The following is a 23861-nucleotide window of genomic DNA, read 5'->3' on the forward strand; positions in this document are numbered from 1 at the left end:
ATAATAGTTTAATCTCAGTGCGTAAAATTGAAGTATTGGGATGCTGTCTTGGGGCATTGCGGTCCTTGGGCAGGTTTCTTAAGTTTTCCAAGCTTCAGGTTCCTCATCCGTGCAAGGGTTAGATACGATTTGTGACTGTGGCACAGGTAAGCGCCAGATAAACGGCTCTGTCGTGCATTGGTCTCACTCCAAAGCCTGAACTTTTCGCGCCAGCCCACTTGGCTTCCTGACCTCCGACGGCGCACCTCGAGATCCCTGCAGGGCGATTGCACCAGGCAGGATATCGCTGCGCCCCTTGGCCAGCAGAGGCCGCCCGCGCTCCCTCCGTCCGGGCGGCTCCCCCTGCAGCCGCCGTCGCCTCTCTGCGCATGGCTGTCCCGGCGGCCGCCTGACCGCCGCCCACCTTCCCCCCTCGGCCGCGGTCTCACAGTCCTGTGGGAGCTTGCGGACATCGTAGGCCCGACGGGGCGCGGCGGGCGGCGTGGACCCTGCAGGGAGGGTGGCGTGAGGTGTGGCGTGGAGGGGGGGCGGCGGGCGGCGGGCGGCCCGGCCAGGGTCCTCGCGGGTCCTCGGCGGGCCCGGGGGAGGGCCCTCTTTGTGGCTGCAGTTGGCAAGATGGCGCCGGTGGGGGTGGAGAAGAAGCTGATGCTGGGCCCGAACGGGCCCGCGGTGGCGGCCGCCGGCGACCTAAACAGTGAGGAGGAAGAGGGCCAGAGCCTATGGTAAGACCGCGAGGCGGCCGAGCTGAACTGGCTGGGCCAGGGAGGGCGCGGCCGGGCGGGGAGCCGGCCGGACTGGGCTGGACCGTCGGACAGTCTGACGGGCCGTCGCGGGCAGAGCAGGTCCAGTCGGATCCAGTCTAGCCCCGGGGCTGACCGCTCCGCTGTTGTCCCCACAGGTCCTCGATCCTGAGCGAGGTGTCCACCCGCGCTAGGTCCAAGCTGCCGTCCGGCAAGAACATCCTGGTCTTCGGTGAGCGCCGGAGGCGGGGCGTTGCCCGGGGAGCTGGGGTGGGCGAGATGGGCGCCCCTCTCACAGGTCCCAGCCTCTCTCTCACCTCCCGTCTGCCCGCGCGGCCTGCCTCGCCCGGGAGGGCTGGAGATCCTGGCTGCACAGCCGGAGCGTGGCCAAGTCCACTTGCCTGAGCTTGGTATATCTCTTTTGGAGAGTCGAGTGATGCGGGCATGGAGTTGCCGGCACATTCCTTAGTCCCTTGCCGCAACATCAACCTTGCTTTAAATGCCTCTGATTTCCTGCCTTCATAGCCTCGAAGTTCACCAAATTGCTGGTGTAGGGACAGGGGAGAGAATATGAGAAGGTTCGGGGAAGGGGGTGGGGGAACGAGGTGACTTGGGGTCAGGGCTAGAGATGACACCGGGGCCACTCCTTCATCTTCATGAGTAGTGTGGACAGTTGGGGAGACTGTGCAAACGACAGTAGGTCTTGGAGTCCTTACTAGGGACTTTGCTGCATTATTCCAGCCCTTACTACTGGGTTATCTGGGTCACGTCTGTTAGTGTGTCTGGTCTCCGTTCCTTCTACAAGTGAGGGAGTTTGGTCAGGTTCATTCATCCAGAGAACCCATTGATTGGTTGGTTCCTGTAGGCTGGGCAAAGAGCAGCACAGACATCCTTCAGACTTTGCATGAGAACCTCAGGTTAATGAGGGACTAACGTGTTGGTAATTGTGCTACACCATATTGGCATAGCTAGATTATTGCGGGAGCATCACATTGTTTGATGTTTTGGGGTCAGGTGTTTTGAAGGATGTCAACGTGCAGGGGCACAGAGGATTAGTGTTTGCAGGAACACAGAGGTGACAGGAGGGTGTAGGGGGTTGAAAGCTGCCAGAAGCTCCTTGTGGAAGGTGATGGATGAAGTAAGTTGGGGCAGATTTGGAAGACTGAAGAGTTGATGCTTTTTACTGGAGGCCCCTGACTCTCAAGGGTCTTTTGTTTCTCCTCCATCCTCATCCTCCTGACAATCACTGTTAGGGTGGCTTTCTCAGTGTGTTTGAGAGAAGTTTATGGTTTTTAGGTGATGGTCACTACAGAAGGTAATAGAGGACCTTCAGAGATCTTTATTAAATGCAGCATCAAGGTCACCAGATCTGTGCTTTAGAAAGGGAATTCTGGGAGCAGAGTTGCTGGTGGCAAAAATGAGCAGGTATTGATGTCAGGCTGTCAAGTGTTCACCATGGCCCAGATGGAATGTGGAGTATCTGAATGGGGTAGTGGCATGGGGGATGGAGAGGAGGCCTTTGATCTGTGGAATGCCTCTCCATTCTCATGTACTGTAATTCCATATTATTAAATCCCAGGGGTGCTTAGTAATGTTTCTGGGTGGTGGTTTGTTTTAATGTTTAAGGTTTCTTTTTCTGGGGGTGGGGGTGGTTGTTAGTTGGTGGGAGGGGAATGAGGAGGTGCTTGATAATTACTGAGACTGTGCCCATGAGTTCTGCTTAGGTCTATAATTATTTTCATCGGTTTGCTAGCCTTCAGGATGGCTTATGAAAGAGAGGTACTAAAATCAGAAGTGAATAATAGCTTCTATTCTTCATGATGATGAGGCAGGATCAGACTTTTTTTTCTAGTTCAAAGTTCCTGGGCCTTAAGGTTAACTCTATTTTGAAGATTTCTTGCTTTTCTTACAGTAAAAGTTTATTTTGTGAGAAACTGACTTCACCTTTACTTTCACTTCTTCAAATGTGTGTCTTATAAATTGTATATATGCTGCTGAAGCGAGCACTGCATGTCTTATAAATTGTAGAGAGGGGCTGCCTTATTCCATGTAATAAAGGAATGACTGTGAAATAAGGATGACTGCAGTAGAATGTCATTTTAGATCTTAGAATTTGCCACCTTTATCACCATCCTCCTCAACCACTCTTAAAGCGAAGCCTGCTCTGTTTATGATGAATGCAGGTGAGACCTCAGCAGCAGGCTTTGTGTGAAATTCTCAGTTGTCACTTGTGTAAGTGTCAAGACTCCCCATCCTTGCCTAGAATAAATGGCACACTTTGCCTTCTTATGTATATCATTTGTAGGTGAAGATGGCTCTGGGAAAACAACCCTCATGACTAAACTTCAAGGAGCTGAGCATGGCAAAAAAGGAAGAGGCCTAGAGTATCTCTACCTCAGCGTCCATGATGAGGACCGAGATGGTAAGTGAAATGTTGATCTGTGTTAAGGGGCTTATGCATGTCTCACACTCCATGGTTGTGGCTCCTGTAATGTGTCTAGTCAGTCTCAGTTTTCTGTTTAGTTCTAAGAAAGTTAGTCACAGGTGAACAGATGAAACATATGTCTTTGGAGGACTTTATCCACTTTTTTTTTTTTAAGTTTATTTCTTTAAGTAATCTCTGCCACCATCAAATTCATAGCCCCAAGATTAAGAGTCTCATGCTTTTCCGACTTAGATGGCCAGGCGCCCCTACCCACTTTTTCTTTTTAGAGTATGTTAATAAAAATGAGGAATTGGGACCGTTAACTATTGTTCCGGGTAGCCCCCAATTAAAAGGAGATATTAAAGGTAAAGTTTCAAATGCACATAAAGGTAGTAAAAAAGATGAATGCTTTGGACCTTTCTATGAGAGAAATGCTTGGCAGACTGATTTGGGCATACTGTTACTTTACGACGTCCTACTGGAGAATTTGAAATTGGTATGATTCAGAGAATAACAGCTTAATAGATGTTCATAGTAGCATTTTTTATATATCATACTAAAGCATCAGATTAACCAATATTCACTTGCCTTTGAGTTGAAGAACCCGTTAACATTTATTTCAGATTCTTTAAGGTTGCCTTAAGAATTTACTGGTCTCTGGCATTTTTAGGCCACCTACTTGCAGGTCTTTTTTTTGATTGGAGGAGTTGCCCTTACCAGTGGTTAGTTATACATCTTTCAGCAATAGTCTTTTTTATTGTTTGATGTGAGTGGGTTATAAATAATACATTTTTGCAGACCATCATACAGGTAGAGAAAACGGTCTTCCGGCTTATCCCTGGTTTGTGGTGGGACATGATGTGTCAGAGAACCACTGCCTCCAGGGTTCTGGGCATTCGTTTAACATCACATGTGGTGTGTATGATCTCTATGTGAGTGAGTGATTATGTGTAGTGGGCAGTGGGAAGAGAAGCTAAAGAAAGGAACCATGCCTGGTGAGGGGTAGGCATTAAAATCAGTGAGCTTCAGGTACAGAGCAGTATCTTTGAAGACATCCACAGAACCCAAACCAAAACCACTGTCTAAGTGTATTAGAATTTTGAAAATTTAGTTAGATGTAGATAGCTTATACTGTTGAAATAGTCATAAATATAACATTTTTAACAGCATTTGTTTTAATGAATCAGTTAACACAAAAAAGGATAGCTAACAGAACATGGGTTTTTAGAGTGTATTTTGGAGTTTGTTGGGAAAGATAGTGAAATGATACTGGTTGTAGGAGTTCTTACTCAAGGCACGTTTCTGAAAAAATATTTCTCAAAAATGATACCTAAAAACTTTTTAAAATAGGTTATCATTATGGAGACTTATCTTCTGTGGTTTGATCATCCAGGTATAATTTTGGAATCATGTTCTTCATTAAATGTCAGTAGTTGCACATTTGTGTGTATGTTTAACTTTTTATTATGGAAAAACCTTTAAAAATAGGTACAGCGTAGACTTAGGATCATGAAACCCAGTGTATGTGTTATTTGCCTTGAACAGTTACCTTAAACAGTTCTGTAGCAATTTTATTTCAACTATACTCTAACTTGCTTCTCCTTTCACTCCACACTGGATTATGTTGAAGCAAATTTTAGACATTGTATCATTTTGTTTATAAATACTTCCATATGTATGGTAAAAATAGGGACTTTTTTTAAGATTTTTTTTATTCATTTGAGAGAGAGAGAGAATGTTAGAGCACAAGCAGGGACCCTGGGATCATGACTTGAGCCAAAGGCAGAAGCTTAACGGACTGAGCCACCCAGGTGCCCATAAAAGATGAGGATTTTTAAAAACATAGCTATATTCTTCTTATATCAAAAATAACTAATTCCTTAATGTCACCAGACATCCAGTAATTCATACCTCAATTTTCATATGTAATAATTTTATCTTGGCATTTAAACACAAAGATCCTGTCTCTTTGGCACCGTTTGTAGTATGTGAACTCCCTGTTTAGTGTGCATGACAAGAAGAGCTTGTTTAACCGCAGGCTGTTTGGCACAGCTTACTGCGCCATAGATTTGCTGATAGCTGTGAATGGATTACGTAGACCATGGTGCAGTTGACCAATGAACATTTTAGCTTTTATACGTATCTTTTGATTCTTATTGAGAGCTAAAATGCCCTTCACTCTTTATTCCTCAGACATTGCTGGAATCTCTTTAGATGTGGGTATAACATATTGTGGTTAAAAAAGTTTTCAAGTGTAGATAGTTCAACAGGCCTCTTGACCAAGAGTTACTGCTCACTGAGCACTTGGGCTGTTTTCCAATTAGGATTTCTTTTTGGGGGGCGCCTGGGTGGCTCAGTGGGTTAAAGCCTCTGCCTTTGGCTCAGGTCATAATCCCAGGGTCCCCGCATCGGTCTCTCTGCTCCACAGGGGGCCTGCTTCCTCCTCTCTCTTTGCCTGCCTCTCTGCCTACTTGGGATCTCTCTCTCTCAAATGAATAAATAAAATCTTAAAAAGGGAAAAAAAAAAAAGGATTTCTTTTTGGTTTTGTCTGGAATTCTGTGGCTGTCACCTTCAAGTTTTTTTTTCTTTTTCAAGATTTTATTTATTTATTTGACAGCACACATAAGCAGCAGAGCAGGGGGATGGTAGAGGGAGAGAAAAAAGCAGACCCCACTAAGCTGGGAGCATGATGCACTGATGCAGGGCTCAATCCCAGGACCCCAAGATCATGACCTCAGCCGGGGGCAATTGCTTAACTGACTGAACCACCCAGGTGCTCCTCAGGTTCTTGATGTGGGTTTTTTCCAGCTGTGCTGATGGTTTTTGTCAGGTAGTAACTTAACTTTACTACTTTTTTCAGATCACACACGCTGCAATGTGTGGATTCTGGATGGAGACTTATACCACAAAGGCTTGCTGAAGTTTGCAGTTTCCGCTGAATCCTTGCCGGAGACCTTGGTCATTTTTGTCGCAGACATGTCTAGGCCTTGGACCGTGATGGAATCTCTACAGAAATGGGCTAGTGTTTTACGTGAGCACATTGATAAAATGAAAATTCCACCAGAAGAAATGAGGGAACTGGAACGGAAGTGTAAGTACAATAGGATTTTCGTAATTGGAAAATTAACTAGTGTCTATGGGTGGGTCAAGCCACCTTCCTTTTCAGTGTCAAGAGGTTACAAAGCTTCTGTTACGGAGTATGTGGTTTTGTTAGTGCCATTTATTTCAGAATTGCTTTTGTAAATTCAGTAGTCAAAAAGTATTTAAAGTAGTCTTATTCTCAAGCATCACAATTGAAGAAAGTAGAACAAATCCATATTCCTTGTTCTTCATTGGTTCTCTTTTAAAATAAGGGTTCTTTCCTTGCCTCTCAAATTTGAGTCAGTTCTGTGGGTCTTTTCATTTATCTGTTACTCTGGCTGCTGAGTTAGCATCAGTGGCTGTGGAGACTTAACGTGGGATCTGCAGCTTGAGTCCATTGCCCTGGGATTCCATTGAGGCCCCATGGACTCTCTTACTGTCAGGCTTAAAGGAAGCCCTACAAAAGACAAATCTTTCAGGGCGCCTGGGTGGCTCAGTGGGTTAAGCCGCTGCCTTTGGCTCAGGTCATGATCTCAGGGTCCTGGGATCGAGGCCCGCATCGGGCTCTCTGCTCAGCAGGAGGCCTGCTTCCCTCTCTCTCTCTGCCTGCCTCTCCATCTACTTGTGATTTCTCTCTGTCAAATAAATAAATAAAATCTTTAAAAAAAAAAAAAAAAGACAAATCTTTCAGCTTTTACCTTAGTTCATTTTGAGATTCAGCAAGTATGATCTTAGTTAGAAATAGGAAGGTCATTTTTTTTTGTCATTAAAATGAAAGGCTGTTTTGAGACTAAGACACCCAAGTCCTTTTGACAATAGGGAACTTTCAAATTAAATGAAGTTTGTTTTGTTTTGTTTTTCCTTACTGTGATTCAGAAGCTTATTTTTCCCTTCCCTTGCTTCTGTGCACTTACATCAGCTTCTGTCCACTTGCCAGGGAAATGGGAGGGGCAGGGGCTGGGGCTGGGGCTGTGGCCGTGGCCGTGTGCAGCAGCAGCAGTCTTGGCCAGGGCAGTCTGGGCTCAGCCTGGCTCTTTGCCACAGGATGACATCATTCCCTTTAGTGAATTAATAAGGGCTTCTAGGGCATGGCACACAGGATCTTCACACTTACTGGCGGAAGGGTTCAGAAATTTTGATGTGCTTTCTAAATCAGCTCTCTGGCTGTGTGTCTTCCTATCATGAATTCCCCTTGTTCTTGTCCCACACTAGCTAAAATGGGAGTTTAACATCTAAATCTTTGGTTTGCTGTGTGCATGTGTGTTTCCTAGGTCACCCCCATGTGTTCTACAGCGGTTGTTACGCACGCAGCTTAGCTCATCTGTCTTCAACCACTGACCTTTCTAGATAATGCTTCTTTTTCCCCTGGAATAGAGACCTTAAAGACAACTTCTTAGAATAGTTCTGAGGCTGAAGAGCTCTTTGTCTTTCACTGCCCATTCAGCATCTTACCAGATTAATGGGTTAATACCCTGAAGATTTCAGTTTCTGAGTCTGTTTTCTTAGTGTTACAACCTTGTGAATACTTTTGAAACAAAAAAGTAAACTCAAGCCAGATAGGAAAAGTGTCTTGTCTTGTGCTGGGTCTGTTCTAGGCAGCAGAGATACACACAGCAGACAAGATGCCTGCTCCTGGGAGCTTGTAGCCCCATGAACTATTAAATGTATTTTGTGCTTAGTCATTGATGTCTGTCACTTAGGATTAGTTTCAGCTGCTTGTGACATAAAACCCCAAATAACAGGGGTTTAAACAAGACAAGTTGATTTCTCTGTCCTATAATGAAATCCAGAGGTAAGCAGTTGTGGCCTGGAAAGCAGCTCTGGGGACACAGGTCAGAGATGCTGGCTCCTTCTCCTTATTGCTTTATCATCTCTAGGGTGTGGTTCTCTTTCTCTGGACAACTAGAGCTGTAGCCTTCACATCCGTGTTCCAGACAGCACATGGAGGAAGAGGAAAAAGGGGCTGAAGGGTGCGTGTCTATCATCTTCCAAAGGAGGCTGGGAAATGTAGTTCTGAATGGCCATATGTTCTGTGTATCAAGGTTGGGTTTGGTTATAAGGAAGAAGGGAAGAGAGGACACAGGCTGGCAACTAGCGATTACTGGAACCATGTCCATGCCTCCTGACTCTGCTTATTCTTCTGAAGGCCTCTGTTGTTTTCACCGCCCTTCCTCTGAGATGTTTGGATGGTAGTCATGCCTTTGTGCTGCATGTTGAAGGAGTGCCTTTGTTAGTGCTGGCTTTAGGTTACGTTTTCATAAAGCAGTCAGCCATCTTGCTCATCAGATTCCTGCTTTGCAGATCAGTTGGACTCTAGGTTTTGTATTGAACGAGTAAAGGGCTGCACCCAGCCTAGTTCCAATCCAACACCAGTCTCCAGTCTGCTGAGTGTGGAATGCTGCTCCATGGTGGGCCATTCCTTCAGGTTTGGTGTCTATGGCATCTGTTTGACTGGCGGTGTTGGGGGAGGGCAGAGCAACCCAGAGCTGCTAGAAGGTGGTGCTTGTGTAGGTTAGTCTTTCCTGCTTTATGTCTGGGGCTTCCCTTGCTTATCAAATAGAGAAAAAAGATTAGGTGCTCTCTGTGGGATGTTTTCAGGATTGTGGAACCAGTGGGTGATCAATGAGGTAGGAGGGAAAAGATGAGAGAGAGAGGCAACAGCTAGGGTAGAGCACTCTGATCTCCTTCTCCTTCCCCTTCCCACTCCCATGAAATGCTAAAGGGGGACCCCCAGGTAGACTGTGAAATATTGGCCAGCCCACCATTGGAGAGAAATTGTTAATACTGGGGCATGTGTGTACCCTAAGGGAAATGCGCATTTTATTACCTGAATTACATGGTCATTATGTTTTTATCCTCCTTTTTCACCAACCTCTATGTTATGGACACTTACATTGCCTTCCAACTTACTTTCTAGAATGCTGAGTTATTAAAAACATGTGTGTTTCCTACAGTTGCTGGATAGCCATAGTTAAGTCAGTCTAACCCCGGGTTTCCCAACTATTTTTACATCCTGGCATATGTAAAATACAGCAGTTCATGCAGGGCACTGGGTGACGGAGTTTCCTGGAGCTCACCATTGGAGCTTCCCTAGCCCTGCCTCACTTCCCATAGCCACTTAGCTGACCTGTAACTTGCTCTAGGCTCTGCCATGCTCACTCTCTTGGAATTCCTGGTTGAGTGCCTTATGTGATGTTGGGCAGTCATAGGTATTACCCAGACTTAAGGCATTTTATTTTCTGTTGATTTGAAGATTTGTTAAAATGCAGGGGGGGCATCTGGGTGGCTCAGTGGGTTAAAGGCTCTACCTTCGGCTCAGGTCATGGTCCCGGGGTCCTGGAATCAAGCCCCGCATTGGGCTCTCTGCTCTGCAGGGAGCCTGCTTCCCCACCCCCCCACCCCTGCCTGCTGTTCTGCTTGCTTGTGATCTCTGTCTGTCAAATAAATAAATACAATCTTTTTATTTATTTGTTTGTTTATTTTTTTTTAAGATTTTATTTATTTATTTGACGGAGAGAGATCACAAGTAGGCAGAGAGGCAGGCAGAGAGAGAAAGGAAGCAGGCTCCCTGCCGAGCAGAGAGACCGATTCGGGACTCGACCCCAGGACCCTGAGATCCTGACCTGAGCTGAAGGCAGAGGCTTAACCCACTGAGCCACCCAGGTACCCAAATTCAATCTTCTAATAAAAAATGCTTTCAGGGAGAAAATTTGAGAACCTTTGATTTCTTCAAAATCCTTCAACAGTCATGCTAAGTGCGTCAGAAAACCCTTCAATGGTCTTTTTTTTGAAATACAGTAAAGATCTCTTGACTGTTTATATTGACAATGAAATTATATGAATGAGCTTAATGAGGAGAAATTGTGGGACACCTGAGTGACTCAGTTGGCTAAAGTATTTGCCTTCGGATCAGGGAAGGGATGATTCCCGAGGTTCCTGGGTTTGAGTCCCCACATCAGGCTCCTTGCTCAGCGGGGAGCCTGCTTCTCCCTTTGCCTGCACTGCTCCTTCTGCTTGTATGTGTGTGTGCTCTCTCTCTCTGACAAATAAAATCTTAAAAGCTTCTTTCCCTCTCCATCTCCCTTTGCCTCTGCCTCCCTTAAAAAATGTTTGAAACGGGTATCTGGGTGGCTCAGTGGGTTAAAGCCTCTGCCTTCAGCTCAGGTCATGATCCGAGGGTCCTGGGATTGAGCCCCGCATCAGGCTCTCTGCTTGGCAGGGAGCCTGCTTCCTCCCCTCTCTCTGCCTGGCTCTCTGCCTACGTGTGATCTTTGTCTGTCAAATAAATAAATAAATAAAATCTTTTTAAAAAAATGTCTGAAACCTGTCTGTGGATGAAAGTAGTATGTATACCTCTCTTTAGGTTCTCTTTAATCCATTTATTTGCATTTTTTTAATGAGCATGTTGTGGATGAGACTAAAAGGCATTTTGGTCCTTTTGTCCCAATGGGTATAGAGGGTATAGAGCTTCATATTTGCTGTTCTAGCTCAAAGTAGCTTCAAGTATCATATCCTTGTTTTCTGACCTGACATGTAAGCCTTGAAGTACCCATGAAAAGCTGTGGTCTGTGAGCTTTGTGTTCACTTAGCTTCACCAAGGCCATGGACCATTCTCAGCCTGAAGGCGCTCCTGTGGGATTGCACTCTTGGCCTGAAGTAGTGACTGCCTGTGCCAAGAAGTGGACGTTATACTACTGACTCCTTCGTGTGTTAGGCGGGAACTGGTTGTTCAGCATTGCACAGTGACTCAGGATCTTCGAAAGATGAGACTGAGTCCACAAGAGTGAGGGTGATGAAGAGACGTGGATGGGCTGGCCAAGTCCGGCCTCACTCCTTAGTGCAGACCTGTGTCAGCTGAGTGGAAACAGCATGTTCTTGTGGAATTCAGATGGTTTTACTAGTCTCATTTTTAAAAAATATTAGATATTAAGAAATGTGGCTTTTTTTCATAATAGAAGGTATTAAGAGCTTAGAAATTTTTAAAACCTATTTAAGGGGCACCCGCCTGGTTCAGTTGGTAGAGCATGCAACTCTTGATGTCGTGGTTGACTTTGATCCCCACATTGGGTGTAGAGATTACTTAAAAATAAAATCTTTTAAAAAAGAGTAGGTAAATAAAAAAATTAAATCCTATTTAAGAGTTGAATAATTTTTAAATTTTTATTATTTTAAGATGTCCAGGAGTATGTCTTTGCTGCTCTGAAGTTACAGTGCTCAGACTGAATGTGTCAGAATTGGGATTTTGCATCACTAACTCCAAATCCCGAATATTGCAGTAGAGCAGAGTTGGGAAGTGTGTCATGACTCTTTATGTTTTGTGCTTTTTTTTTTTACTGCCTTTTTTGTTTTCTAAAACTGGTATGTGTGTTTTTTATTTGTGTGTGATTTTCTTTTCCTTTTTCATCTGTAGTTGTGAAAGATTTTCAAGACTATGTTGAGCCTGAAGAAGGTTGTCAAGGTTCCCCACAGAGAAGAGGACCTTTGACGTCAGGTCCTGATGAAGAAAATGTTGCCTTGCCTCTTGGTGACAATATGCTGACTCATAACCTGGGAATCCCAGTGTTGGTGGTATGCACAAAGGTATGTGCCAGGGAGTTGTAAATCTGGCTGGGTTTGGCCAGTGTACAGTCACCGTCTGAAAGAAACTAAGGAGCTTTACTTGTGTGTCTTCCTAAGAGAGAATTGTACGAATTCGGGATTCATTAAGATACATTGAATAGGTCAGGCTGGAGAATATTGTCATTTAGTGTTGTTGCTGGAAACATGACATGATTCAGTTTGTTCATAGTTTGAGTTAATCTCTCCATGAAGCACTATCTACTTTATTGAGTGATTCGAACTTAAAACTAAAAGCAGTTTTCCTAAGGCTCTGTGAACCAGTTGGTCTAGCCCAAGTTGATGGTAAGAAATAATAATAAGAGCAGAATTCTGTAGGGTTTTGGTCTCATAAAATCTGTTGGATTTTAGATGATTTTCAGAAAGGAACATAACACTCAGTAGAAAAAGAAGGAAGGGAATGCAAAGTTTCAATTTCTTCTACCCTATAGAATGAAAAGTTCAGTCAGAGAGAAAGTTGTTTTGGGTTTTTGGACACCTCACTTGCTTAGTCGGAAGACTCTGGGGCTCTTGATTTCAGGTTGTGAATTTGAGCCCCACATTGCATGTAGGGATTAAATAAATAAATAAATAGACTTAAAACACACGCAGCATTTTGGGTTTCAAAAGTACTTTTTCTCAGTCACAAAAAGTCAAAAGTACTTTTTCTCAGTCACAAAATAGTATATTTCTCAGTCACAAATATACTACCCATTTGCAGTATATTCTGTGAAACAGGAGTCCTATGGAGTGTGCAGTGCACAGCCACGTCCCATGGCCTGCTTCCTGATGTGACTGTGTTTAATTCTTAGAACAACTGTGAGGTGATCAGACTGTTCGGTCCCCACTTTACAGCTCTGGAAACTGTGGTCCAGGGTGAAAAAAATTCCCAGTTGTTTTTGACTCTTGTCTAATTAATGCTTAGACTTTTTGCTATGGCTTTATTGTTTGGAACTATGAAACTTTAAAGATGATGCTATTCCCATCTCAGCGGGGAGAGAAGCAAAAAGATGACTCCTTTCTCTTTCTGCCATCCCTGCAGTGTGATGCGGTGAGTGTCCTGGAGAAGGAGCATGATTACAGGGACGAGCACTTTGACTTCATCCAGTCACACCTACGGAGGTTCTGCCTCCAGTGTATCCTTGGAACGCTGTGTCAGGGCATCAGAGCACAGACTCCCCGCTCTGTGCCAAGCCAGGCTGTTGTCCAGACGGGGCATCTTCAGAAAGCTCAAGTACATCCTGAATTCAGAACAAGTCTTCTGCCATGGCGAAATTATGTACATCTCTTTACTAATTTTGTATTTTACTGTATCGGAATTTGAGATGTGTTAATTTGTGTCCTTCATCAATTTTTTTTATTGCTGTACATTTAATAAGGCTTTCATAGTAAGAAGAAAGCTGATACGGGTAGTCTTACTACCAAACTACTTTTGTCATGTCTTGGAAATCTTTTTAAACTTTGCTTTTTTGCAGAAAAAGTAAATTACCCAACACAATATTGGTTTCGATGCCACACAGGTTTTCCCATATGTTTGTTGTGTGCTGTCTTGGAGAGAGAGAGTGTGTCAGCAGTCTTTTTGAGTCTTACTTCTATAAAAATACAATAGCAGTTGGTGCTATGGACCCGTGCTCTGGAATATGGGGAGGAGGGATAGGTCCCTACCATTTCCTCTGGGCCTTTTATCTTGTCCAGCTCAGTGAAGGGTGCTGCTACATGTTAGGCACCCATGTCTTTGATGTGCTTAATGATAAATTGGATCCCATGTGCACATCTGTCTAGGAACGAGTCTGTGTACCTTGGATATGCTGAGGTTGTTTTTCTGGGCTAACCTCAGAGCCATTAACTTGACTGCTTGGGCATCAGCCTGATGGATCAAAAGGTAGCAGTCTGTGTGTTAAATGAAGTGCATGGTCTGCCAGCATTGACATGCTCTATGCATTTGACATGTTCATCTGTTATGATTACTGTTTTAATTTTAAAAAGTTTTAATGCTTTCTAGTGATCATGTGTTGATCAAAAACTGATTCACCTGTGAGTAGTACTTTGAGGATTATGCTTGCATATGTTTGCCTTTATCTTTTTGCAGTGAATTTGTTTTCCTTAAGCAGATTGATTAGATGGAGCAGCCTTGATTTACACATCAGTGAAGGAGGAGAAAAACCTCGACTTATTGTATAAGTACATTGTTCATAAAACGTATGGCTTCCACTTTATCACACCTGCCTTAGTTGTGGAAAAGGATGCAGTTTTTATGTGAGTTCCATATAGGTTATTTCAAATCCTTTTTTGTTTTAAATGCTTCTTTTTATAGTACATTCACCCTTCACATTTTATCCTTCCAAGTGAGGTTCCTTCTGTGTCTGTTGTACACAGCCAGCTTTCTGCTGCCTTGGGGTGAAGTGCTTGGGCTGGACCTCACAGGGGATAGATCCACCCAACTCCTCTCCAGATGACTTGCTCATTCTGCCTCTACTCTGAGGGACGTAGGTGCAGTGAGACCAGGGGTGCTGCCTTTCTTCATTGAGAGCAAGGTGCCAAAACTTAAGCTAGCCATTTTTGCCACTTGGTGTCAGCTCTGATAGAATACTGGCTGGAAGAGGGAGTTGAAGTGTAGGGAACTGGGCTTTGGGGAGCCTGATCTCTTCTATTGAAGTATTTGATTTCTTTGCCATAGGCTGGGAAGATTGCGAGCACCTTCACTGGTGGACCTAGTTGGCATGGACTTCAGCTATACTGACTATTTACTGGGTTTTTGGCATTTCATATTTTAGGAGCTACTGGGGCTGATGGTCTTGGGCAGAGATTTGGATACCTGTTTACTCCAGTTTGTGTCTTTCTGTCCCTGGAGAATGATGAGCGTTTTGGATGCATGAGTGAATGTTGAAGCTATATGGCCTCCGAGAGGACTTGTGCTAGTAGATTGGTGTTCTAAGCTTAAATATTCTCTTGACTTGGAAATTACAGTTCTTCAGGAACTACTGATCACTTCCTAGATGCCCAGGTTCTATGCTAAGGATGCTGAAATGAACAAGATGTTGTCCCTGCACACACGACTAGAGGGCACGGGTGGGGCAGTAACAGGGTAGTGGAGGCGGTGTGGCAGGGAGGGCAGAGGGGTGATGGCGGAAGGCTGAGTGTGTGCGCCAAGCAGGCCAGAAGGAGTGGAGGGCAGGAGGGACAATTTCTGAGAAGGCTGAAAATGTGAAAGCCAAGAGCTGTGGAGACTGAATAGGGTTGCTTCTTGGACATTCAGGGAGAGCTCGATTCAGGCTGCTTACGGATGGCAAAGCTAGAGCCCAAGATGGATTTTAGAGAATTGTTGTCCAGAGCAGTCAGGCAGGCAAAAAGACACAAGCTCAGTGAGTGATATGTGAGTGCCCAAATCACTTGGGATCCTGAGGAACAGGAAGCCCAGGAAGATGGATTGGGGACTGGGGCTGTTGTGGAGAGGAGAAGCATCTCACAGCTTCCAAAGGCCGCCTGGGTCCTGGTGGCATCTTGATCATACCTTGTCCCTTGGTGTCTTTGATCCTGTTGGTAGTTTAGCTGTTTGGAAGCTGGCAAAGTCAGGGTGGAGCACCCTGGCTGAGAACGCGGTCTGGTCACAGCTGTGAAGCAGGGGTTATGTGGGGAAAGGGAGTCCTGCAAGAACGGTCAGGTGCCATTTTGTGCAGCTTGTAGAGTTCAAAAGTATGTTGTGTAGGGCTTTCTGCAGTTGCTCTTTCAGGAGAGCCTGGTGGAAGGCAGCTATGCTCACCACTATACCACCAACGCTGCACCAGGAGAGCCTGGTGGGAATGTAAGCTACTGCAGCGTAACTTAATGGAACCTGGGTGCCATCCTGCATCACCTCAGTCAGGGCAGCACCCATGTAGGAGCCTCAAGGACTGCTTGTGTCCCTTTGCTTTGGGGCCCAGGTGAGTGTAGATGCCTTTGTGCCCTCCTTTGCTCTGTATCTTCCCACACCAGTAACATTAATGAAGCAGTCCATAAGAAAAAAACAGAAGAGTTCTCAGAGAGAGTTCCTCTGCACTGAAGCCCAAGACAAACAGTCTTATCCTGAGCTCTGTCCTCTGTGCTGTTCTTTGCATCCTCCGCTGTCGGAGTAAGGCCCCGTTGTGTCCTTGCTCTTCTGGGTGGAGCCGTGTGAAAGCTCTGAGCACTTCCTGTGGGTTAGCATGTGTAGTCCATCAGCTCTCATTTTGGCTCCTTGGATATTGGGCCCATGAGCTCAGTCTGGAGTAGGACCTGTGATGTCAAGCTGATGGGTTATGCTGGCACTAAATGTTGACTTGTCTGCCACAAGCTACAAGCCAGCCCCAGCAACTACAGACCAGATCCTGTGGGAAAGGCTCTCATCTGAGAGCCCTCTCTAACCCGGAATGTGCTCTAAACTCTAAAGTGCTGTGGGACAGTCCCAGGAGAAGCAAATCAATCCCTATTTCCTTGCTTTTAGACCTGCAGGTTGGGACAATGAAAAGAAAATAGCAATTTTACATGAAAATTTCACAACTGTGAAGCCAGAAGATGCATACGAAGATTTTATTGTGAAACCACCTGTGAGAAAGGTACCCATGTCAGTCACTTTGCGATGTAGCGTTTGTGTTTTGTTGGAGGTTTCTTTGTTTGTTTGTTTTGTGAGACAAGAAACCTATAAGGAAAATATGAACCACTTTCAGGGGAAGAAAAAAGTAATCCAAGGGCCTTTAAAAAAAAAAAAGTCAGCTCTAGTCTGGTGTTAATAAGTGAATGGCTCCAGGTGGTGGGGCATGAGTGATGGAGTGCCCACATGGAGTTGGGCTGAAGTTTCCCACTAAGTCCAGACAGTCCACCACTGCCTCTGGATAACTGTTAGGAGATCCTTGTGCTTCTCTGACCTGCAGGGTTAGGGTTAGGGTTGGGTTAGGGTTAGGCCCTGGCCCTGATCTGGGATGTATTCAGAACCTGCCAGACTTAAATATGTCAGTTGGCCATATGCCAAGGCTGGTCTTGGAACAGAGTTGGTTCCAGACTAGGAAAAACAGAATGGTGCATTTGCAGCAGAGACTCTCCCCAGGATTGTCCCATGTTGAGACCCGAGCCCAGGATTCTTCTTTCATTGAGAGTTTTGATAGTAGTTTGGGTGTTCTTGCCCTGTGACCACAAAAGAGTATGTCACTTCACTTCACAGCTGGTCCATGACAAAGAGTTGGCAGCGGAGGATGAGCAGGTGTTCCTAATGAAACAACAGGTAAGAAGAACCCGTGAGGCCAGAGCAGAGACCTTCTCATGCGTGAAATGCCAGCCCCCTGGGGTGAGGCCGAGGCCATCACAAAGAGCTTGCAGCATTAACGGGCTTGTAACCAGGTCTCCTTGTTCCCTCCCATTTCTAGCATTGGTACAGAGTAGGGGTTAGACCGTTTGCCTCAGGTGATCTCCTGCCTGCTTGCAGATTCTCAGCGGTGTGAGGTTTAGTATCATTTTAAGTAACCTTTCCCTCTGGAAACTAGGTTTCCTGACATAATACCTCCTGTATTGACAGTTTACCAAGTGCCTTGACCTCACTTCCATTATTTTACATTGCTCCACACAGCCTTGTGTGTGAAGGCAGGAGAGCTGACTTCTCCATTTTTTAGGTGAAGAGAGTAACTTCCCCAAACTGAAAGTTGGGAATGGAAACCCAGTCTCACCTTTCTGTTTTACTAGCAGTATTTTTAGACCTGTCTCTTAGCCGTCTCACGGGTCCACCTGATGGTGCAGGCAGCTCAGCGGGCTGGGGTGTTGATGGTTCTTTTGCCAACCGGTCCCTTCTTCTGTGCCCTCCTTCCTTCCTTAGCTCCAGAACTGGTTACTTGGATTATTTTTTTCAATATATACCAAATTGCTGAATTTAAACTTTCTGCATGCATAATATAAAATCTATGGCTTGGTTGTTCATGACGCCCTCTAGTGGAACACTGGAAAGTAAGTGTTTCTGCAGAGTGCTCTGGAAGTGTTTCTTCAGTGCACTCTGCAGGCCTTGGTTAATGGCCAATATGTCCCTCTCTTTGCAGTCACTCCTTGCCAAGCAGCCAGCCACGCCTACAAGAGCCTCTGTGAGTACCTTTAAACTAAACAGGGTCAAGGCTCAGTGTTGTAGGTGTCTTCAAACTTCATGCCATTATTTCTAAGAGCCTGTATTTGTGTGGGTTTTTGTATTTTCAAGGGAATTTGGTTTCTCTGAAGGCCCAGGGCCAGGAACATAATAAGGATTCAGGAAATGTCTGATGAAGGAATATAGCTTAGGGAAATAGAGTGAGCAGGCTTTATTACCTTGATCTTGATATCTCTTCTCTAAGGAGAAACTAAAGTCTAGAAAGAGACTGAGCTGGAACAAACTCCCAGTCCTGCCACCTGTCTCCCTAGACTGAAAAACATCCTGCAGAGAATGTCTTCGTTTTTGAAATATTTATTTCCTGTTATTTTTATGCCTTTATGTAACTTGGGCTGGTTTTGGACTTAGGAATCCCCTGCAAGAGGACCCTCTGGCTCCCCAAGAACTCAGGGCCGGGGAGGGCCAGCCAGTGTACCTAGCGCCTCCCCAGGCACATCAGTAAAGAAGCCGGACCCCAACATCAAAAGTATGTATCCTGTCTCTGGAGAATGCTTAGTCTTAGGCCTGAGCCCTGAAGGGCTTCGGTGGCTGGGTTTCAAAAGTGGATACTCATGGCAGCTGGACTGTTCGCTTCTCCCAAGAAGGGGCTGCTTTCCCCTTTTTCTCGCTCAAAGGGAGGGGGCTCACGGATGACAGGGACCAAGGTCTGTCCCTTTGTTGGAATCAGTGACCTCTGTATCTAAGACCCCAGTTAGGCCATGCGGGTTCCTTCAGAGAGAAATACAACATAAGAAGTCATTTCGGGGGGCATCTCGGTGACTCAGTGGGTTAAAGCCTCTGCCTTCGGCTCAGGTCACGATCCCAGAGTCCTGGGATCGAGCCTCGCATCGGGCTCTCTGCTCAGCAGGGAGCCTGCTTCCTCTTCTCTCTCTCTGCCTGCCTCTCTGCCTGCTTGTGATCTCTGTCTGTCAAATAAATAAGCAAAATCTTTTAAAAAAAAAAAAAAGTCATTTTGGGGGGCACCTGGGTGGCTCAATGGATTAAGCCTCTGTCTTCAGTTTAGGTCATTATCTCAGGGTCGTGGGATCGAATCCTGCGTCTGGACTCTGCTCAGCAGGGAGCCTGCTTCTCCCTCTCTCTCTGGCTGCCTCTCTGCCTACTTGTGATCTCTTTCTCTGTCAAATAAATAAATAAATAAAATCTTTTAAAAAGGAGCTTATAAAACTTTGAAAAACACTGCCTCATAGACGGGGAGATGATGTGGAGCATGAGTTATATTATGTCCCAAAACAGATAGAAAATGTAAACAGGTTTGCACTTAATCACACTAACAGTGGCTGTATATAAGGAGTGATAGTGAATGAATGTGCATAGTGTGTAGGGAAGATGATAGCCACAAATGGATAATTCCAAGCTGAAAACTAGTTTTGTGGTGGTGTTGGGTCGACCAGTGGCGTGATGCTCTTTTTCTTAATGTTTCCATAGATAATGCTGCAAGTGAAGGTGTGTTGGCCAGCTTCTTCAACAGCCTGCTGAGTAAAAAAACAGGTTCTCCTGGCAGTCCTGGTGCTAGTGGTGTGCAGAGCACAGCCAAGAAGTCAGGTACCGAAGGGCCCTTGGAGATCTCTGATCCTTGTGGTTGACCAGCACTGGGGGTGCGGGTGGGGGTGCAAGTGGACAGGAGCGTCTGCCTTCACCTGACATGCAGATCCTCCGGGTTCTGAGCAGCCAAGCAAGTAAGCTCCTCCGCACCTTATACCGAGCAGGACACTTTACAGTAGGATTACCTTATTAGCATGCAGGTTTCCTTGGCACATTTAAGGTAGAATTTATGTACATTGGGTTCTCAGGAACTGACTGTTGGGTGAATTGAGGTACATTCTATACTGTACATGTGACTGGTGTCCGAGCTATTCATGGGAGGTCATGGGAGGATATTTTATTTATGATATTTAGTATTCTGTGATGCTTTATAAAGATTTTTGTTCACTGTGCCTAGTCTTGCCATGAGCTGGAGCCTGTGACCCCTCCCTGTCTCCCTGGAGGGTCGTCCTTTCCTCCTCCATGAAGCTCCCCACTTGTCACACATACTCCTGTCTGTGGCAGCCCACCCTCCTGTCCTTCCTTGTGGGCCGTAGGGCAAGTCTTTGTCTTGGAGGCCTCTGAAATGGAAGAGCCAAGTTCCTTGGGAATTACCCATTTTGCCAGGAAGCTTGAGACCATAAGGGTTTTTGCTTTTACTTTTCCGTTGACCATAAGAAATGTTAATACAGTATTTTCCCTAATTGGTGTTTTCAGATGAGAGGAGGTCCACAGGAGATCACTCCATGCTTAGGTCAGCCAGACCTTCAGGGACTCCTCGGTTCTTAATCTCAGTTGGGTCTGGTAGCCCAGGCTGCAGGCTGGTATCCCCTGATAGGAGATAAGGGTCATATCCAGGCCTCAGTTAGCATTTGATAACAAAAGAATATGAGGACTGACTTTGTGCAGTATTGAAATGTCTGGCCTTAGTCTTATATTCTTACTGAAACATGGTGTTTCTGGACTACCCTTGTGAGTTAGAGTGTTGTAATTAAAAACAAAACCTAAACACCTGTTCTGAGGCACAGAAAGTAGTTTTTGGTATACCAGAAACTCACATACTGCCTCTAAGAAGGAGATGATGACAGTGCATGGGGTTGGAGTTGGGTAGTAAGAGTGTTTTCAGAAAGGCCCTATATTTGGCACAAAGGGATCCCTAGGCAGGGGGCAGTTATGTATCCAGGGGAACTCAGACCTGTGATGTTTGGAATTGAGAAGGGTTGAATTAGGGGATCTCCTTATAATCATTGCACTGAAAAAAGACTTGGTTTTACTTTTACTGAGGTTGGTATCGCCACAAATGATTACAGAAGTCTGTGTAATTTTAAATGTTCCTTTTAGGAAAATAATTTCCCCCGTCACCGCTGACTTTTTTTTTTTTTTTTTTTTTAAGGACAAAAGACTGTGTTGACAAATGTTCAGGAAGAACTGGATAGAATGACTCGAAAACCAGACTCCATGGTAACAAACTCTTCAACAGAAAATGAAGCCTGATCCTCCTTAAAAAGTGCATATGTAAAATGACCAAATAACTATGTATATTGATCTGCTAAGACAAGGATTTTTCTGATATGGCACATGCTATCAGTTTTTTGGGGCAGGGGAGATGAACTTAAAAAATACTTCATTGACTCGTCCGAGTATGAAATGCACATTTAGGAAGGTTACGTGTCAGACCCCTTTGTTAAGGATAACCCTTGGACTCTCAGGCATGCGGCTCTCCCGTGGGAAGCAAGTGCAGCTGGGCTTCTTGTGGAAGGGAAGGTAGAGGAGAGGAAGAAGGCCTGCTTTCTTTCAGGGTGGAGCAAACGAGACCAGGAAATCATTGATCAGAGGGTGGTTAGTCTGACCAGTTGCGTGTTAGCAAATTCACTTGTTCTTGGGAAGCAGATTAAGTAGCAGCAAGTCCAGGAAAGAGAAAGACTGAAAGGAGGAATGAGAGAAGTGATGGTGGGGAAGCCGAACGTTGAAGGAGATGAGGAAGGCAGAGATGAGCAGTGTGAGTAAATACTGTGTGGTCAGTAGAAAGTCGAGTAATCATTTTTAAGGCTTAAAATCAGAAACATTTCCAGACTAAACACTAAAAAAAATGGGAATTAGACTTGTTCTGAATGCATCTTTAACTTACGACAGATGTGTAGAGTTGGGGGGTGCCTGAGTCAGGTGGAGTTGACACGGGTGGGGAAGATGGCGGCTGCCTCACAGTCACGTGTGTGGCCCAGGCCATGTCTCGTGGGACGTGCTGGGCTCCACGGGTTTGCATCAGGGCAGACAGTCACTGTGGGATGTGTTTAAAGTCAGCAGTTACAAAATTAGTTTACTTTGAATTGTTTTCTAAATAGCTCCTGCTTTGTTTTTTAAATTAAAATAAATTTTTTTATACTACCACAGGCTGGCCTACTAATAGAGAATGGGTAACCAACCTCTCATTTTACCATAATGCAATGTGCTACACAAAGTTTGAGGGAGGTTTGTAATGTAATTGCACTCTGAATTGGCTTGCACCAATCCCTGCCTTACAGTCTGTGGAAACCTTCATGGAGTTCCATTGATGCAAAAGGGTCTTGTCCTAGCTCTCTGGTCTGATTAGTGCTATCAGATGGACAAATAAGTGTGAATGTTTTATATTGAAAATGGAAATGATACATTTCTCTTGTTTGTGTTTTTCATAAAGTGTAGCATTTTTTTTTTTTCCTTATGGAAATAAGTGTTTCAGTGTTTCCATTTAGGGCAAATTTCATACGCATCGTCATGTCATACCACCATTCTGGAAATGATTTCTGTGGATTTGAAATGGCACTTTTAATTTTATACGTGACAGAACATTTGAATGCAAACACTACCATTAATATAATGTATAAAACATTTTGTTGTCAAACCAAGGGGAAAAAACCACAGTTCACTTATGTGGAGTTTACTTTTTTTTATATGAATGTTTGTTGTACTGTGTCTGAGCATAACTTCCCTAATGTCATTACTTTTACATACCACATTTGACTGACCACTAACGTAGTACTGGGCATAACTTAATATCCTGTGTTATATAACAAGACAAGACTCTAAGACTGTCTTGAATTGCTTTTTTTGTAAAGGTCTGAACACTGTTAAGGAGAAAGCTGAGTATTTATTTGCCTTTCCGACAAACAAACGTGTTCCTTGTGCCAGTTTTATTGTTAAAAATACACTTTTTCACCCCTTTTTAAATTCAGTTTTTGTTTTTAAATGTATTGTGGCTTCCGATTACTAGATCGTCCAGATAATGACAGTAAACTGACTGTATAAGGATAGCTGTGGTGTAGTGACCAATAAAGGCCCAACAGCTGTGGCCACACTGATGATGGGTCCCTTAACCCCTCTCTCCACAGCAGCTGGGGTGGGGGTGCGGGCAAAATGAGGGATCTCAGAAACAAGAAAGAATTATTAGAAAGGCACATGCCTACAGGGGATACAGTGTGATTTCAAATTGTAATGCAAAATTTTCTTTAAAAAAAAATTTTTTTGTCATTTAAACTGAAAAGCACTTTTGTGTCAATATAAAATGATGAAATGCTAAGACACCTGTCTTGTGAGGGAAGGTTTCTTGGAGATCACTTTTAGTTTCTCATGACAAGTGGATGCTCCTAGTAACAAGACACTGGTGCGTGTAATTTCATGTGCTCAGTGGTTGCCAAAGTCTACCAACTTTGGGGAGCTGCAGGGTTCTTTTGGGGGGGAGGTGGGGAGATATTTTTTGTTATTTCGGGGTTTTCAAGCAGTGGAACCAAAGGCCGAACAGTAAACAGCCTTTACTTTTTAAAGTAAAACTCATTTTATTTGCAGAATACACTTGTATGGTAGACTGTTAAAGACAATTTTATGACTGTTTATATATATTATATTGGTTACATCTGCTGTTTGTCTTTAAAATGGAAAAATCAAAGAAATAAGCCCAACCTTGAAGATGTGGCCATAAGGGCCATGAATTGGTCTTTCCTAAAAATGCAACGGGTATGCTGCTAGAATTATTTAATTTTGTTTGCACTTTTTTTTTTTTTTGGATTGGCATTTTAAAATCACTATTTAAACTGAAGACTTTGTTGTTTTTTATTAGTTTAACAAAGTTGAAAGTGACTGCTCTGTACATCATGACCTTAACAATGTTGATGCTGTAAGTGAAAGTTCACTGTCATCTCTATACTAAGTTTATTGGTGTTTTTAACTTAAAATTAGGACTGCAGATTATTCCCCCACCAGCCTTAGTCCAGGGGTGTGGCTCTAGCCGGATGCAGTTTTGCAGTCATGTGGAACCTTGCTTTCTAGTGCTGGAAGAGAAGATGTCTCTAATTACTGGCTTCAATAAACATGAATCCAGACTGCTTACAA

At 44.4% G+C, this 23861-nt stretch overlaps 1 protein-coding gene across 1 annotated transcript; it reads left to right on the forward strand.

Annotated features, from left to right (window-relative positions):
- The first annotated feature begins 582 nt into the window (after positions 1 to 582).
- On the forward strand, positions 583 to 23861 carry DYNC1LI2 (dynein cytoplasmic 1 light intermediate chain 2). Its single transcript, XM_044256007.1, has 13 exons — positions 583 to 722; positions 899 to 972; positions 3046 to 3162; positions 6027 to 6257; positions 11658 to 11827; positions 12885 to 12978; positions 13963 to 14098; positions 16302 to 16413; positions 17016 to 17075; positions 17878 to 17919; positions 18327 to 18444; positions 19404 to 19520; positions 20893 to 23861. The coding sequence occupies exons 1-13, from the start codon at positions 616 to 618 to the stop codon at positions 20991 to 20993; spliced, it is 1479 nt and encodes a 492-aa protein (XP_044111942.1). The 5' UTR covers positions 583 to 615; the 3' UTR covers positions 20994 to 23861.

Source organism: Neovison vison, chromosome 7 (genome assembly GCF_020171115.1).
Source record: "Neovison vison isolate M4711 chromosome 7, ASM_NN_V1, whole genome shotgun sequence".
NCBI lineage: Eukaryota > Metazoa > Chordata > Mammalia > Carnivora > Mustelidae > Neogale > Neogale vison.

Excerpts from the sequence above, each read along its gene's own strand:
- DYNC1LI2 (XM_044256007.1), top strand. The coding sequence starts at position 616 with ATGGCGCCGGTGGGGGTGGAGAAGAAGCTGATGCTGGGCCCGAACGGG. Across the intron at positions 973-3,045 it reads CAAGAACATCCTGGTCTTCG|GTGAAGATGGCTCTGGGAAA; the intron begins GTGAGCGCCGGA and ends TATCATTTGTAG. Across the intron at positions 17,076-17,877 it reads TGTTCCTAATGAAACAACAG|TCACTCCTTGCCAAGCAGCC; the intron begins GTAAGAAGAACC and ends CTCTCTTTGCAG.